The 12,189-nt window shown below is 42.5% G+C and overlaps 1 protein-coding gene across 1 annotated transcript in view; it reads right to left on the bottom strand.

Annotated features, from left to right (window-relative positions):
* The window catches only part of Myrfl (myelin regulatory factor-like), a 110,914-nt gene that overhangs the window by 13,236 nt on the left and 85,489 nt on the right, over positions 1–12,189 (bottom strand). The window contains exons 14-19 of the mRNA XM_012514956.2: positions 11,421–11,584; positions 10,764–10,827; positions 6,653–6,738; positions 3,582–3,656; positions 3,446–3,498; positions 3,151–3,330 (exon numbers count right to left, since the gene is read on the bottom strand). Of these exons, the coding sequence (XP_012370410.1) occupies positions 3,151–3,330; positions 3,446–3,498; positions 3,582–3,656; positions 6,653–6,738; positions 10,764–10,827; positions 11,421–11,584 (622 nt within the window). The remainder of the gene's footprint in view (positions 1–3,150; positions 3,331–3,445; positions 3,499–3,581; positions 3,657–6,652; positions 6,739–10,763; positions 10,828–11,420; positions 11,585–12,189) is intronic.

Here is a 12,189-nt window from a genome sequence, read left to right as displayed (position 1 = left end):
AAAAAAAAAAAAAAAAAAAAAAAAAAACCAAAGCAATGACACAGGCATAGCCATATGTATATCACAGTTCCTAACAGCTAAATCTTGGAAGCTTAGGTGTCCATCAACAGAGGAATGGATAAAGAAAATGTGGTATTTATGTACAACAGAGTACTGCTCTACCACAGAGAAGGATAAACTTGAGCCACTTGTAGTGAATGCATGCACCTTGAGACCATAATGCTTCATGAAATAAATTAGACACACAGGCTTAAATATTACGTGTTTCCTTTACATGAGGAATCCATATATACAGCAAAATAAGAGATAGACAATAGGAAGTAGGACATCAGGTCTTTCTCAAATGGCGAGAGGATCAAGAGATGGAAGGACAGGGGAAGAAGAGGAAACAGAACTGAGATGCTTTGTTACACGTGCCCACTCCCCACAAGGAACGTGGTCATTGTGCACAGCAAACATGTGCTAATAAAAATAAAAAACATGTTTTTAAGAGTATGTCCTGCTGTGGTAGAAGAGGGACATTTCCCTACTCATAAAACTGTACTAATGATTGAGTTCCAATAGAGCTCATTAGCTGGTTTTTCTCATGCCACATTCATACCAAAAAGTCAGCGATGCCCACCAACAACAGTTGAGTTCTTTAACACTGGGAATCTTTTTGTTTTGTTTTGTTTTGTTTTGTTTTGTTTTGTTTTACATTTGCTCTTCTCAGAATTCTGTTTTCTCAAACAAAATGAACAGAAATTACAAATCCTTTTTTTTTTTTTTAGCTTTGCGATTTTAAAAAAATCTCACCATCTCTCTTACTTTCCTGTGTACTTAAATCTTTTTTAGTTCCACAGGCTAAAATCCAGTCCATCAGTTGGTTCCTCAGAGTAGAAGCTCAACATTCTAAAATGCTCCTGAGTCCCTGATGAGTCCAACCCAAATCTTTCACCAAGTGGGAGGTTGGGGGAGTGCAGGTGGAACTAGGGTGCAGGTAACTGTCATCATGTACAGAGACTTACTGATCAAAGTCCCCAAAGAAAAATAATGACTTGAGCTCATCATGCCATGAAGATGCTGATTCCCTTTACCTATTTGACTGCAGTCTTGCTCCTCAGGGAAGAGACTCAAAAGTGTTTTGAGGCTTAGTAAACTAAAAGATATCCTGCATCCCACAGAGAGATTTCTGATATTTGGGTTTTTCTTTAATCTTTGGATTTTTAAATTTTTTATTCTCTAATTTTTAATTAGTCCTTAATCTCTCAGAAACATCTGGTTGGTGCACTGAGATGGCAACTGAGACTGGACCTGGTGGCACATGTCTGGAATCCCAGCGCTTGGGAGGCTGAAAACAGGAGGACCACTATGAGTCCGATCTGTGTAGTGATACCCTGTAGACTCTGTACTAATTATATTTATTTATTTATTTTCATCTACCTATCTATTTATTTATTTTTGTGGCCATCTCAGCCCACCCTGGGGGTAGGGCTGGCATGGTATGTGGTGCCAGAGACTGAGTCGTGGTTCCTCAGCTTGCCTAAGCAGGCGCTTTAGTCCACTGAGCTATCTCGTCAGCCCTGCCTCCATTTCTTTACTAGGGAAAAATGAGGATAATAACCATGCCTATCTCCTAGGCTTGTGAGGGTTAAATAATTTATGTAAGCGACTTATGACAATGCCTTGCATGGATTAAAGTACGTCGTGATACCATGATAATGGTGATGACTATTAGTAGGAATTACTTATCTGACACTAGGGTAAGAAACAATACCAAAGGAAAAGAAATGACATTATTGCCACCAGTTTTATCCACGGATTATATTCCATGTGTCAGTCATTGGGACTGCTTACAAATAGTGTGGTTCATCTTTCCCAGCTGCATCCTTATCTGTCTTTAAATTAGATATGACAAATGTGACTTGCTTTGATCAATAAACTATGATCAGAAGTCACACATATGACACCTGGGTGGAAGCTGTAAGAGCTAGTGTACAGCATGATATTTGTTTTCTTACCAACTGGATAGATTTTCTGGGAACACATATTAGAGATGAAGTCTCCGTCAACGGGGTCCTGAATGACACAATGACCCAGAGACCTCTTTTGGCCCATATTTGGTACGTACATCGAGTCAGAAATACATTCTTATTACGGGAAACCATTATTATTTGAAAGTTATTGTTTTGACAGAATCCTACCAGATTAATCATGCTAACGCATATTGGTATTAGTGTTAGCATTAATGACTCAGATACTTGCAACAGGTGGTCACTATGAGACTTTTCAACGTAATAATAAATTAGTATATTTTTGGAAGAGTCTATTTTTTTTCCTTCTGTATTTAGTACAGGGTCTACAGGGTCTTACTACAATGATCGGACTCGTAGCGATTCTCCTATTTTCAGCCTCCCAAGTGTTGGGCTTACAAGTGCACGCCACCACGCCCAGTCTCAATTGCCATCTCAGCGCGACCCGGGCGGAGTCGGCACGGCACTCTGGGGATCAAACCCCGGGCCCTGCACTCGGCCTAATCAGGCGCTTTAGTCTGTCTGCTGAGCTATCAGGTCAGCCCGGAAGAACTGTATTTGATCTTACTGAAATAGTTACATTCGTGGCCCTCAAGTGAATTTCTATATTTTAAACATAGAATTGCTGTTAGCTGAAGAACAATTCTGTTTGTGTGTTGGTGCGCATGAGTGCACTCACACATGTGTGTTTCTAAAATAAAAATGGAGGTAATCTGAAAGAGGAATGGCAAGTTTGTATTTTTCATTGGCTTAAACCTTACCCTGAGCTCTAGAGCTTCAAAATCATTTACATTTTGCCCTACTGGGTTTGGGTGTAGAGCCCACAAACCACACTTTTAAAATTCTAAATGATCCCAAAAATGAACCCACGTGTACATTCTGGCTTCACTTGTGTCACTGTTTGACATCTGTGTTGGCAATAGACAAACAAGACACTTTCACTTGATGAAAATTATCAACTTGAATCAACCAAAACATTGTAGATGACCACCAGTTTCTCTATTTGTGTTTTCAAAAACGTGGCCACCTCAAAAGAGTTGAACCATTATCTAAGACCATTAACAAACCGTTCAGTTAAATACTGACAAGGAAAAACAACACTCCAAGCCTCCGTTGTTGCTCTTTAGACATCGTTTACCTGCCCTTTGCCTCTGCTGCGTTTTCTTCTCCTGGGACCACCTATGCACAGGGTTGGAAGAGGTCCTTCTTATTCCCCAGATGGGACAGCAGTAAGTTTCCTGACATGACAGGATCTCACAGAAAGTAATTTCGCATGCTTCTGAGGAGGTCTGTGTGGTGGCCGGAGATGTCTGAGGCCCTGTGGGGCATTCAGCAGAGAGGAGGGAAGCAGCGAGCTTAGCTGGAAGGCTGGTTTCTTGTAGTGACAGGTCCCAGGAAAGGCAGGCCGGGTTTGAGGGGAAGGCTGACTTTACCTGAGGTGGTGGTGGTGGGCGGCAGGACCAGCCCTAGCGAGCCTGTGATATTACTGGAGGAGGAGGGCAAGACACTTAGCAAAAGACATCTTCATGAACCCTCCCTATAAAAGGATCAAAAGATCCAAGTTCTCACCTTGGAGGAAGATTTTGAACATGCACATTCTTATCTTTTAAGCTCAGTATGTAAAGGAAGACTATAGTCGAGGCACTGTTGAGGAAAAACAAAAAAGATTATGTGACAGATTTGTTTCCAGATATATCACACCCATCCAGCTGGCCCAAGATGCATTCTCAGGGGCCACACAGATGGGGAGAGGGGGAAGGGCAGCGTAGCTGGCATAAACACCATGGAAACTGGCGCACTCAGGCTTTTCTGCTCTGGTGAGAAGAAGCCCTGGGCTCCCTGCGGCTTAGATGCTCCTGGGGAACTCTGTGCTGGTGGAGTTTTCCATGTAGCTGCCCCTGGCCTGGCAGGCTGTCTCAGAAGCATCTGTCACTAGTGGAAGATTACAAGAGGAAGCATGTAAATGGCTGGAGACAGCCCTCTGCTCCATGTGGGAATGAGCCAGGCCAGAGGTCAAATCCCACTGGTGGAGGTCGCCTGCACGGTGGCACTGGAAGACGAAAAGAGGCACCCACAGTGGATGCCAAACTCCTGGCCCCCTTCTCTGACATCTTCCAGCTGCCTGTCTTTTCAGAGCACAAGATGCCAAACTGGGCAGAGGAAAGGAAAAAAGGCAATGGATGAAGCACGCATTTCAACGCTGCATGACTTCAAAATAATGATGATGCCTTTCCCTCCAAGAATGTGTATTGCCAAATAGAGGCTTTAACAGCTTCTGGACTTTGAGGGGCTATGCCTCACAGTGCTCACGCAGTCCTACAGTTCCTGCTCTTGTCTTTAGAGCCCTCTCATGAGCTACACAAGCAGTTCTGTGCATTAGCATCTCATTGCGGGCTGGGCTCACAGGAGTCACTGGTGGACATCATGCCAGCTGGACCACACACCTGAAGCCCAACATCAGCTCCGCATCATTTTGTTCACCACCAAAAGCATGGATTTCCCATCATTAGGTACCCATAAAGAAATGTGACACACATTTAAATTCCACTTGTAAAGAATGAATTTCCAGGGTTCTTAGCAGCAGCAGATGACTGCCCAGCAGGCTCTGCCCTACGTGGGCAAGCGGTCCTGAGTCCAGAGAAGCATCAGGCAGCACACAGAGCATCTCCCAGCAACCTTTGCTGTGGTGCAGTCTTCTTTACTTGGTCCTCCTGCGTCTCCCGTCCTCCTCCAACTCCAATTTATGAATCCATAACTCCGTTTTCTGACTTGTGCTCGGCATCTGCCTCAGGGCATACCACGGAGCACTCTAGGCTAGTGATGGCGAGCACTTTAGAGACCCACGTCCACACTGCAACTCCACAGCCACTGATTTATCTCTAAGTCCAGCACTACAATTAAGCCTGAATACTGAGATTTTAGTTCAGCAACAACAACGTGCACACTTGTTGGGTGCCAGCAGGGAGGCTCTGTGTGCCAGCTGGGGCACCGCTGCCATAGATTTGCCACCACTGCTCTAGGTCTAAATGAAATGGAACATCTGCTCCCTTCTTTACAGCAAGCCCTAGTTTTGATTCCTCTTAGTTATACCACAGGCCAGAACCAGTATACTAAGCATAGTGCATCCCATTTTATTGTCTTAGTGGTCAACAATTTTGGGATTCAAAACAGCTGATAAACATCTTACAAAGCAGTCTCTTCACCTCAAATTCAACATCCTTTCACCATTCCATTGGGCGGGGTTTCTGTTATCTGGGGAAGGTAAAAAATGTCTGCTAGAACTGGAAGCTCACCCTTTTCTGCTTGGGAATTCCTGAGGAGAAGACAGATACTTAGAAGAGTGAAAAAAAGTACACGCTCCTGCTGGAAATTTATGGAGGGGCATCAAACACTTGGCCATTTTCCCATGGTGGGCAGCAGCGAGCCCCACTTGGAAGAGCTTATGTTTAAGCCCAGGGTTTAATTCTCAGCAACCCCTCCCCCACAAAGTGAAAGCACTGAGGGGAGAGAGGGGCCCAGAGACCTGCACTGCCTAATGTAACTGGAAAGCAGCTTCAAGTCGACAAACAGGAAGCACCTTGAGACCCCGACCAGCTCTCCCTAGAATAGAAGCCAGCCCTTTCCCACGATCACAAATGATTTTTCCTTTCATTGTATAAATCAACTGCAAACCTAGGAAAGAGTCTCCCAAAGTCCAGAGAAAACACAGGTGAGAGGGCCAGGGCTCAGAGACCGGGAGGTCACCGAAGCAGCAGCAGCAGGAGCCTGGAGGCCAGAGGTCTGAGAAGCACAAGGGATGAGCCCCTCCTCTCGGCAGTGGGGATAACTGGCAAAAGTCGCCTGACTTGCTTTCTGCTCTGCTTGGTTTAACTCCTGAGTACATCTGGCTACAATTTCACCACATTTGGTTGATTTTCCCCCATGTTGGTGTTCCTTTGGGATAAAGTCGTCACTAAAGAATCCAGAAGAGGGGCCGGGGAGATGGCTCAGAAGAGTAAGCGCTTGCCTGGCAAGTGCCAAGGGCCAAGAATCCTAGTAAGAGTGAGTGACCAAATAGAGCAGACTGCACCTGACCTCCTACTTATTCTTGTCCCTCAAGTGGACAGGAAGGAAAACAAAGAATTAGAGAGCATTATTGGCAAAGCTAAGAGAAACACAACACACGCACACTGCATAGTCGGGTCTTAAAACACAACTGTTGATTTTTTTAAAAAAAAATCCATCATTTCACATTTTAGTACAGAAAGCCTGATTTCTTTCCTCCAGAATAAGAGCTTTAAAGGCTCCAAGCCAGTGGTGGCAAACCTGCAGCACATGTGTGGCAGCAGACAAGCAGCCCTCCCTCTGGCATGCAGACCATGGTATGAGTTGTTTTTTTCTAAACTAAAACCATAGCATTCAGGTTTCACTATAGTGTTGGCATTTGGCAATCAGTGAGCGGGTTTGGGGCTTGCATTTTGGGTGCTTGGTCTCTAAAGGCTAGCCATCACTGCCCTAAGCCACACAAGGTCAATTCCTAATCTGAAGGGCTCTTTGTCTTAAGAGTAAAATAGATGCCAGGCCCAAGATTAAATGTGAGAGGAAGCAGAAGACAGGAAGGAAGAAAAGAGCTTGGTGTAGCGCACTGACGTCTCTCTTACCAGAAGGCCATCACAGTGATTAGAGTTGTAACCATGGTCTGGAAAATCCAGGTAGGACACAACAGTTTTCTTCCTGAAACATAAACCTGTAAGAAGGCTCATTAATGAAACATGACAACTCAGCACAGAGCTGCGAGAAGGGAGCCGGAGGTCTCTGTGGCCTCCCTCGCTGGGGGCCTCTGCTTGCCACCACATCCAGTTCTGCTTCTTCCGTTCATTTGCCTGAAACCCTGCAAGTCAATTACCATGGTCATTTCCTGTATCAGGCACTTATGCTTGAAGTTTTAGAAGACACTGCCAGAGGCCAGAGGCCCCTCTCTGAATAGTGTACTTTTGGAAATCTTTTGATTTGAATGCATAAATCCAGGTAAAAGAATTTCGGGCAACATAACAGGCCATGAAGAAGATTTATGGCATAAAATCTTACTAAGTCCTCCTAATAATGTCAGTATACCTATTTATAAAGGCAGCTCTGAGCCTGGGTCTTATTTATTCAACAATTCTTCTTTTTCAGAGCTACTACATACGACATTATAGGAGATAGGAAAATTAGTAAATTGTTACGGGGTAACTAGGAGCCACATTTAATAATACCTAAGTGGGCAACTAATATATGATGGGCACCTGTGGAGTTGGTAGATAATTCAGACAAAGAGGCTCTTTGATCATTTAAGGTGATTCTGAATCTAAGGATGCAGCTTAGACCACGCTTTCAATCAGAAGGATATGAGAAGAATGGTGGCAATTACAAAATGGCTTCAAAGGGGTTTTTAGTTGTATTTCTTAAGATTATTATCTTATTTTTTCAAAAAATTTTTCATTGCCAAAAGGAGGTAGGATTAATCACACACTTATGAAGAAGTACACAAACCCTTAGGGCTATTGTAACTGAATTATCAATAAATATCATGGAAAGACATCCTAAGCACCAAGAAGTAAATGGTTTGCCTCATCCCTACATCTCGCCAGAGCTATGAATTTCTATGAAATTCATTGAAATGATCGCAGTTAAATAGTATAGAGAATAAGTGCTTCCCCTTCCAACTTATACTTCACAACTATTAGATCATTTTAAATTTCTGCTATATTACTCAAAATCCTTTGACTAAGCCTAGGGAAGTGGCCTGGGGTCAGCCTTTGAGTAGGTCCTGAACAAATCATCTAAATGGCATTGGTCTTCATTTGCCAAACAGTGCAACGAGTGTACCTGCCCACTTTTCAGAGTTATCGAGTGGTCCAATTAATAGCCAGTTACTCTGAATAGGTCTCAAATTCAGACACACATAAGAACTGTGAAGTCTACTAAAAATCTAAAGATGTTGAAAAATTCTGTCTCAGTGGGTTTTATTGGAGTGGGTGAAGGCTGGAAATCTGTAAGGGGTGGGATGATGATGAGTACTGATCTACGCTCATTTCTTCCTTCCGCTTGTGTCCTCCACATGCTCTGAATTTGAACTTGAACTCTGAGGGTCTTCCCACTTCTCCCCACTGCTGTGATTCTTTAGCATGAATCAGCCACCTGCCTCTTGGAAGTGAAGGAACAGAGGGAAGAAAGAGCAACTGCATGAATACTAGAATAGGAGGCCTCAGTTTTCCTCTAGAATGTGTCCTGACCAGCACTGGGAGCCTTGTGGCAGTCAAGGCAGGTCCCGGCCAGGCTTCTTGCCACCTCACAAGGCCCACTGACTGCCCACAGCAAGCACTCTGCTCATTAGCAGCCCCCACTGACCCCTGCAGTACCACTCTCCACTGACACATAGCCATTTCCATGACCCAAGAACGCCTCACAGAGCCGAGGTCACCTAGTGGTTGATGGCAGTGCGGGAGGAGGAGTGAATCTCATAGAAAGATCTGAGATTTCCTACCAAGAAAAGCATAGGGGAGCAAAACACGCTCACTATTTGTAGTTTATCAGCTCCCTGGAAGATTCTACCAACGAGCAAATTAAAATAGTGAGCTTGAAACCATAACAGCGGCCAACATGTACCTAGCCTATGCTCTCTACTGAGTGCTTTACACAGACTGAGGAACACAAAAATCCCCCTCATCATCCTCAACAACCCTACAGTGAGGTGGGCAACTAATATATGATTTACCCTCTCTGCAATTTTACAGACAGAGAGAAGGAGGCACCAGAAGGTTAAATTCCTCACCCTAGATCATGCTGCTAGTAAGCTACAGAGATATAATTTGAGTTAAAATTCTTTGGCCCCACGATCTATGTCTCCAAATATAATGCTCTGCTGCCTCCTTTTTCCTATCTGTAAAAAAATGAAAGAAATGCAATAGAAAAGGTCTTCTCGGCTTGGCAAATGAACTCCCTAGCTGGTTGTCCAGGAGATCTGAGCCTAACATAGGTGTTCAGCCTTATCTTCACTATCCTTCCTGACTAACTTCCTCCTTATCCCTCAATGAAGCCAACTAATTCCACTAATTCCATGTACAGCATCCCCCCTGGTTTCGCTGCTGACTCGCCAAAGCACACTCTGCCTTTCAGACCAGACTCTTGCAAAACTCCTACAACACTAAGTCTCTGCAGCATTTATCAAATCCAGGTAAAACTATTCTTTGTGTTTTCTTTCCCAATGCTCTTAGCTGTCCTGTATTTTCTTAAGAGAAGAGATCACAGCTGATTCATGTTGGCCTCCTGTTGGCCCCTTCTAAAACCTGCAAAAGTTGAAGTTTAATGACTGCATAAATTCTGGACCCCGTGACTACATGCCAAATCCCACCTCACCCATGCTCCAAAACACTGAGCTACTCAAAGCTTTTAATTTAAATTTTGAACCTTCAGAGAATATCATCAGACTGGACTCTTTACTTAGGAATTCATTTGACAAGTATTTCTTGAGTGCCCACTACATGCAAGCCCCTGAGGGCATGCAGAGAAGAAGGCAGACCATGGCCTGCTTCGTGAGCATATATCCTGGTTAGCACCCTGAGGTAAGTGAAAGCAGAGAATTTTTATTTTCTTGGCATAAGGTACAAATAACAGAGATTAGAGATAACCAATTTATATCTGTCAGGGTTACTATGGATGTATAGATCATCCCACCATTCTAGTACAAATCGGTTAGTACAAAGAACATCCTTCCTATGCATATTTAGTATTTTTTTTTAGCAATATGTACAGACACTGTGCAAAGAGCTTTAGCAATCTTACCAATGATCTCTCTAAGGTAGAGACTATAATCTGTTTCATAATGTGGCTGAACTGCCCAGAACACTTCTACATATTTATTTATCCATTTATTTGTGTTTATTGGTACATCCAGAAGCTTTTCAGCAGAATAATATTTTATTAGTTTTTAGAAGAAGAATTTGGAGCTATTTCTGAATCCTCTTAGAATAGTTCAACGTAAGTAACAAGAAGAAAAGACACCAGGCCAGCCTTTAACCAGGCGCCAAATAAAGCCACGCATATTCTCTTGGGAAAGGCCGTGTTTGGGCCAGGGGTGGAGCAGAAGGGGCAAGCTGAGTTTCACAGCTCTCTGTAGGTTGCATTTAGGAAAGGACTATTACAGCTTCTTCCTGGATGGCATATCTCTGTGACAGAAAGGGCATTTTTCAAGTTGATAAACAATTAACTTTCACTTTTTACTGGAAATGGTAACCTACTCAACGCAAGCTGCTTTATTCACTGATGAAAACGTCCCATTTTATACTGTAAGGCAAGTGAGCATCTAGCCTCCTGTTTTATGTTTAGTAGTAAATAGAAAAGCAGATCTGAGGATGAACTTAAGTTTCACTGGGATTATCTGAAGCCAAAGATAAGGGATGGGGTAAAGTCAAATCATGCACATGCCTCCTGCAGCCCATGGCCATCTGAAAGTGGAAACTCTTGAATTTTAGCTGGTGGAGACAATATATACAAAAACTGGCAAGATAACATTTCTACAATGGACATATTATAGACCTTTTTCTCAAAATGTTTGCTATTTGAAAAAACTCATTAAAGGGTTAGTAGTTAAACTATGTACGGAGTGTGTGAGGATGAAAAACTGGGGAAATTTGCAACAAATAAACAGGGGATATTCTTGATTCAGTTCTCTAAAGACATTATTTTGCATAAAAAATATCATCTTTTCCTTATCAGTTGAAGTCTGCTTACCTTGTTGGGGTTTTTGGCGATAGCCCTTCTTGGAGAAGACGTACTGACAGCTCTACTAAGTTTGCTTTAAAAAGAGAGACGGAAAATTGAATACTATTTAGATGCCAGGAGTTATATGACAAAGGACTAGGCTGTCACAAACAGAGCAGTATGATTTTTTTTTTTTTTGTCATAGAGTGATAATTTGAAAAAAGAAAAGTCAAAGCAATTGGGAGCTCTCTGTGTGGGGGAAAAATGTTAGAAAGCATAAAAGAATGCACTAAGCATTACATTTTTCCTTTTCTTGGAACTAGACCCCAGGAAATACATACATACTTCCTTAATTAATGAAAACAAATAATGAGCTGTTCCCCCCTGAGAATATGGTGTTCTAAATTAAGAAATAACTACTTCTCCTCATGAAAAGAGAAGGCATTCTTTTGCTAACATTGAGCTCTTCCTCGTATAACAACCACTATTAAAATGATGCCTCATGTTTTGTTTTTAAAGAAGCAGCAGAAATAAATTAAGTAAATTATCACACGAGGCAATTATGTTCTAAAAATATTCTAAGAGAAACAAAGGGATTTCGTTACCAGGTAGACCAGTTAGTCTGACCTAGTTATGCAAGGGGCCCACTCTTTCTTCCTCCGATTTCCATGAACACACTGCAGGTACCTGATTGTACTTGCTTGACTGGCAGAGGACTTGGAACTACTGAGCCCCTTTAGCCTGGCCAGCTTCCTATTCCAGATCTCTAATTCTTCTATTCTTTCTTCAAGGTTGTTGGTTAGTTTGCAGAGTTGCTTCACAGCCCCTACATTTTCCATGAAGATTTGGTCCTAAAAAAGAAAAACAAGTAGAAAGTACATAAATTTAGAGTTTGAAGCTACCAGGGAACTTTCTATATCCTGCCGGAAGATAAGAGCGCATCACTGATAATGATTATACACTTAAAACTTCAAGTGCATCCAGGATAAATCTGGAGAAGTTGGAAACTTGAAGCAGTCTTGCTAAACCGCTGGCTGTGTAGTAAAACCGCTTCTGTTCCAATTACAATAAAATGGAAATACGTCCTTGTAATTTAAGAGAGTGAGTGGGGCTGAAGGATGCTATTGAACTTGGAATCCAAAGATTTATTTTCAATGGTCATTATGCTATATTTAAAACTCATAAAAAGAAAGATACAACAGACTTCTGAATGTTGATTTCAGTGTGCTCATCACTAAAACTTCATTTAAAAAATGATCCCAGCTTTCCCTGATAAAATTATGCTTCAAACTGTACAAGTGAAAGAGGAAGACATGAAGATGTGGGCTTTTCTCTGAGTTATGCAAGCTACTAGACACGAGGCCTTGAGAAAACGTGAAGGAAGCCCTTTAAACTTAAGTTTCTTCATCTAGAAGTGAGACAGCAATTTTTTTTTTTTTTTTTTTTTTGGTCGGAA

The sequence above is a fragment of the Octodon degus genome, unplaced genomic scaffold (assembly GCF_000260255.1).
Source record: "Octodon degus isolate 3935 unplaced genomic scaffold, OctDeg1.0 scaffold00047, whole genome shotgun sequence".
Taxonomy (NCBI): domain Eukaryota; kingdom Metazoa; phylum Chordata; class Mammalia; order Rodentia; family Octodontidae; genus Octodon; species Octodon degus.
The sequence above is the reverse complement of the archived record's forward strand: the minus strand, read 5'-3'. Positions and strand labels throughout refer to the sequence as shown.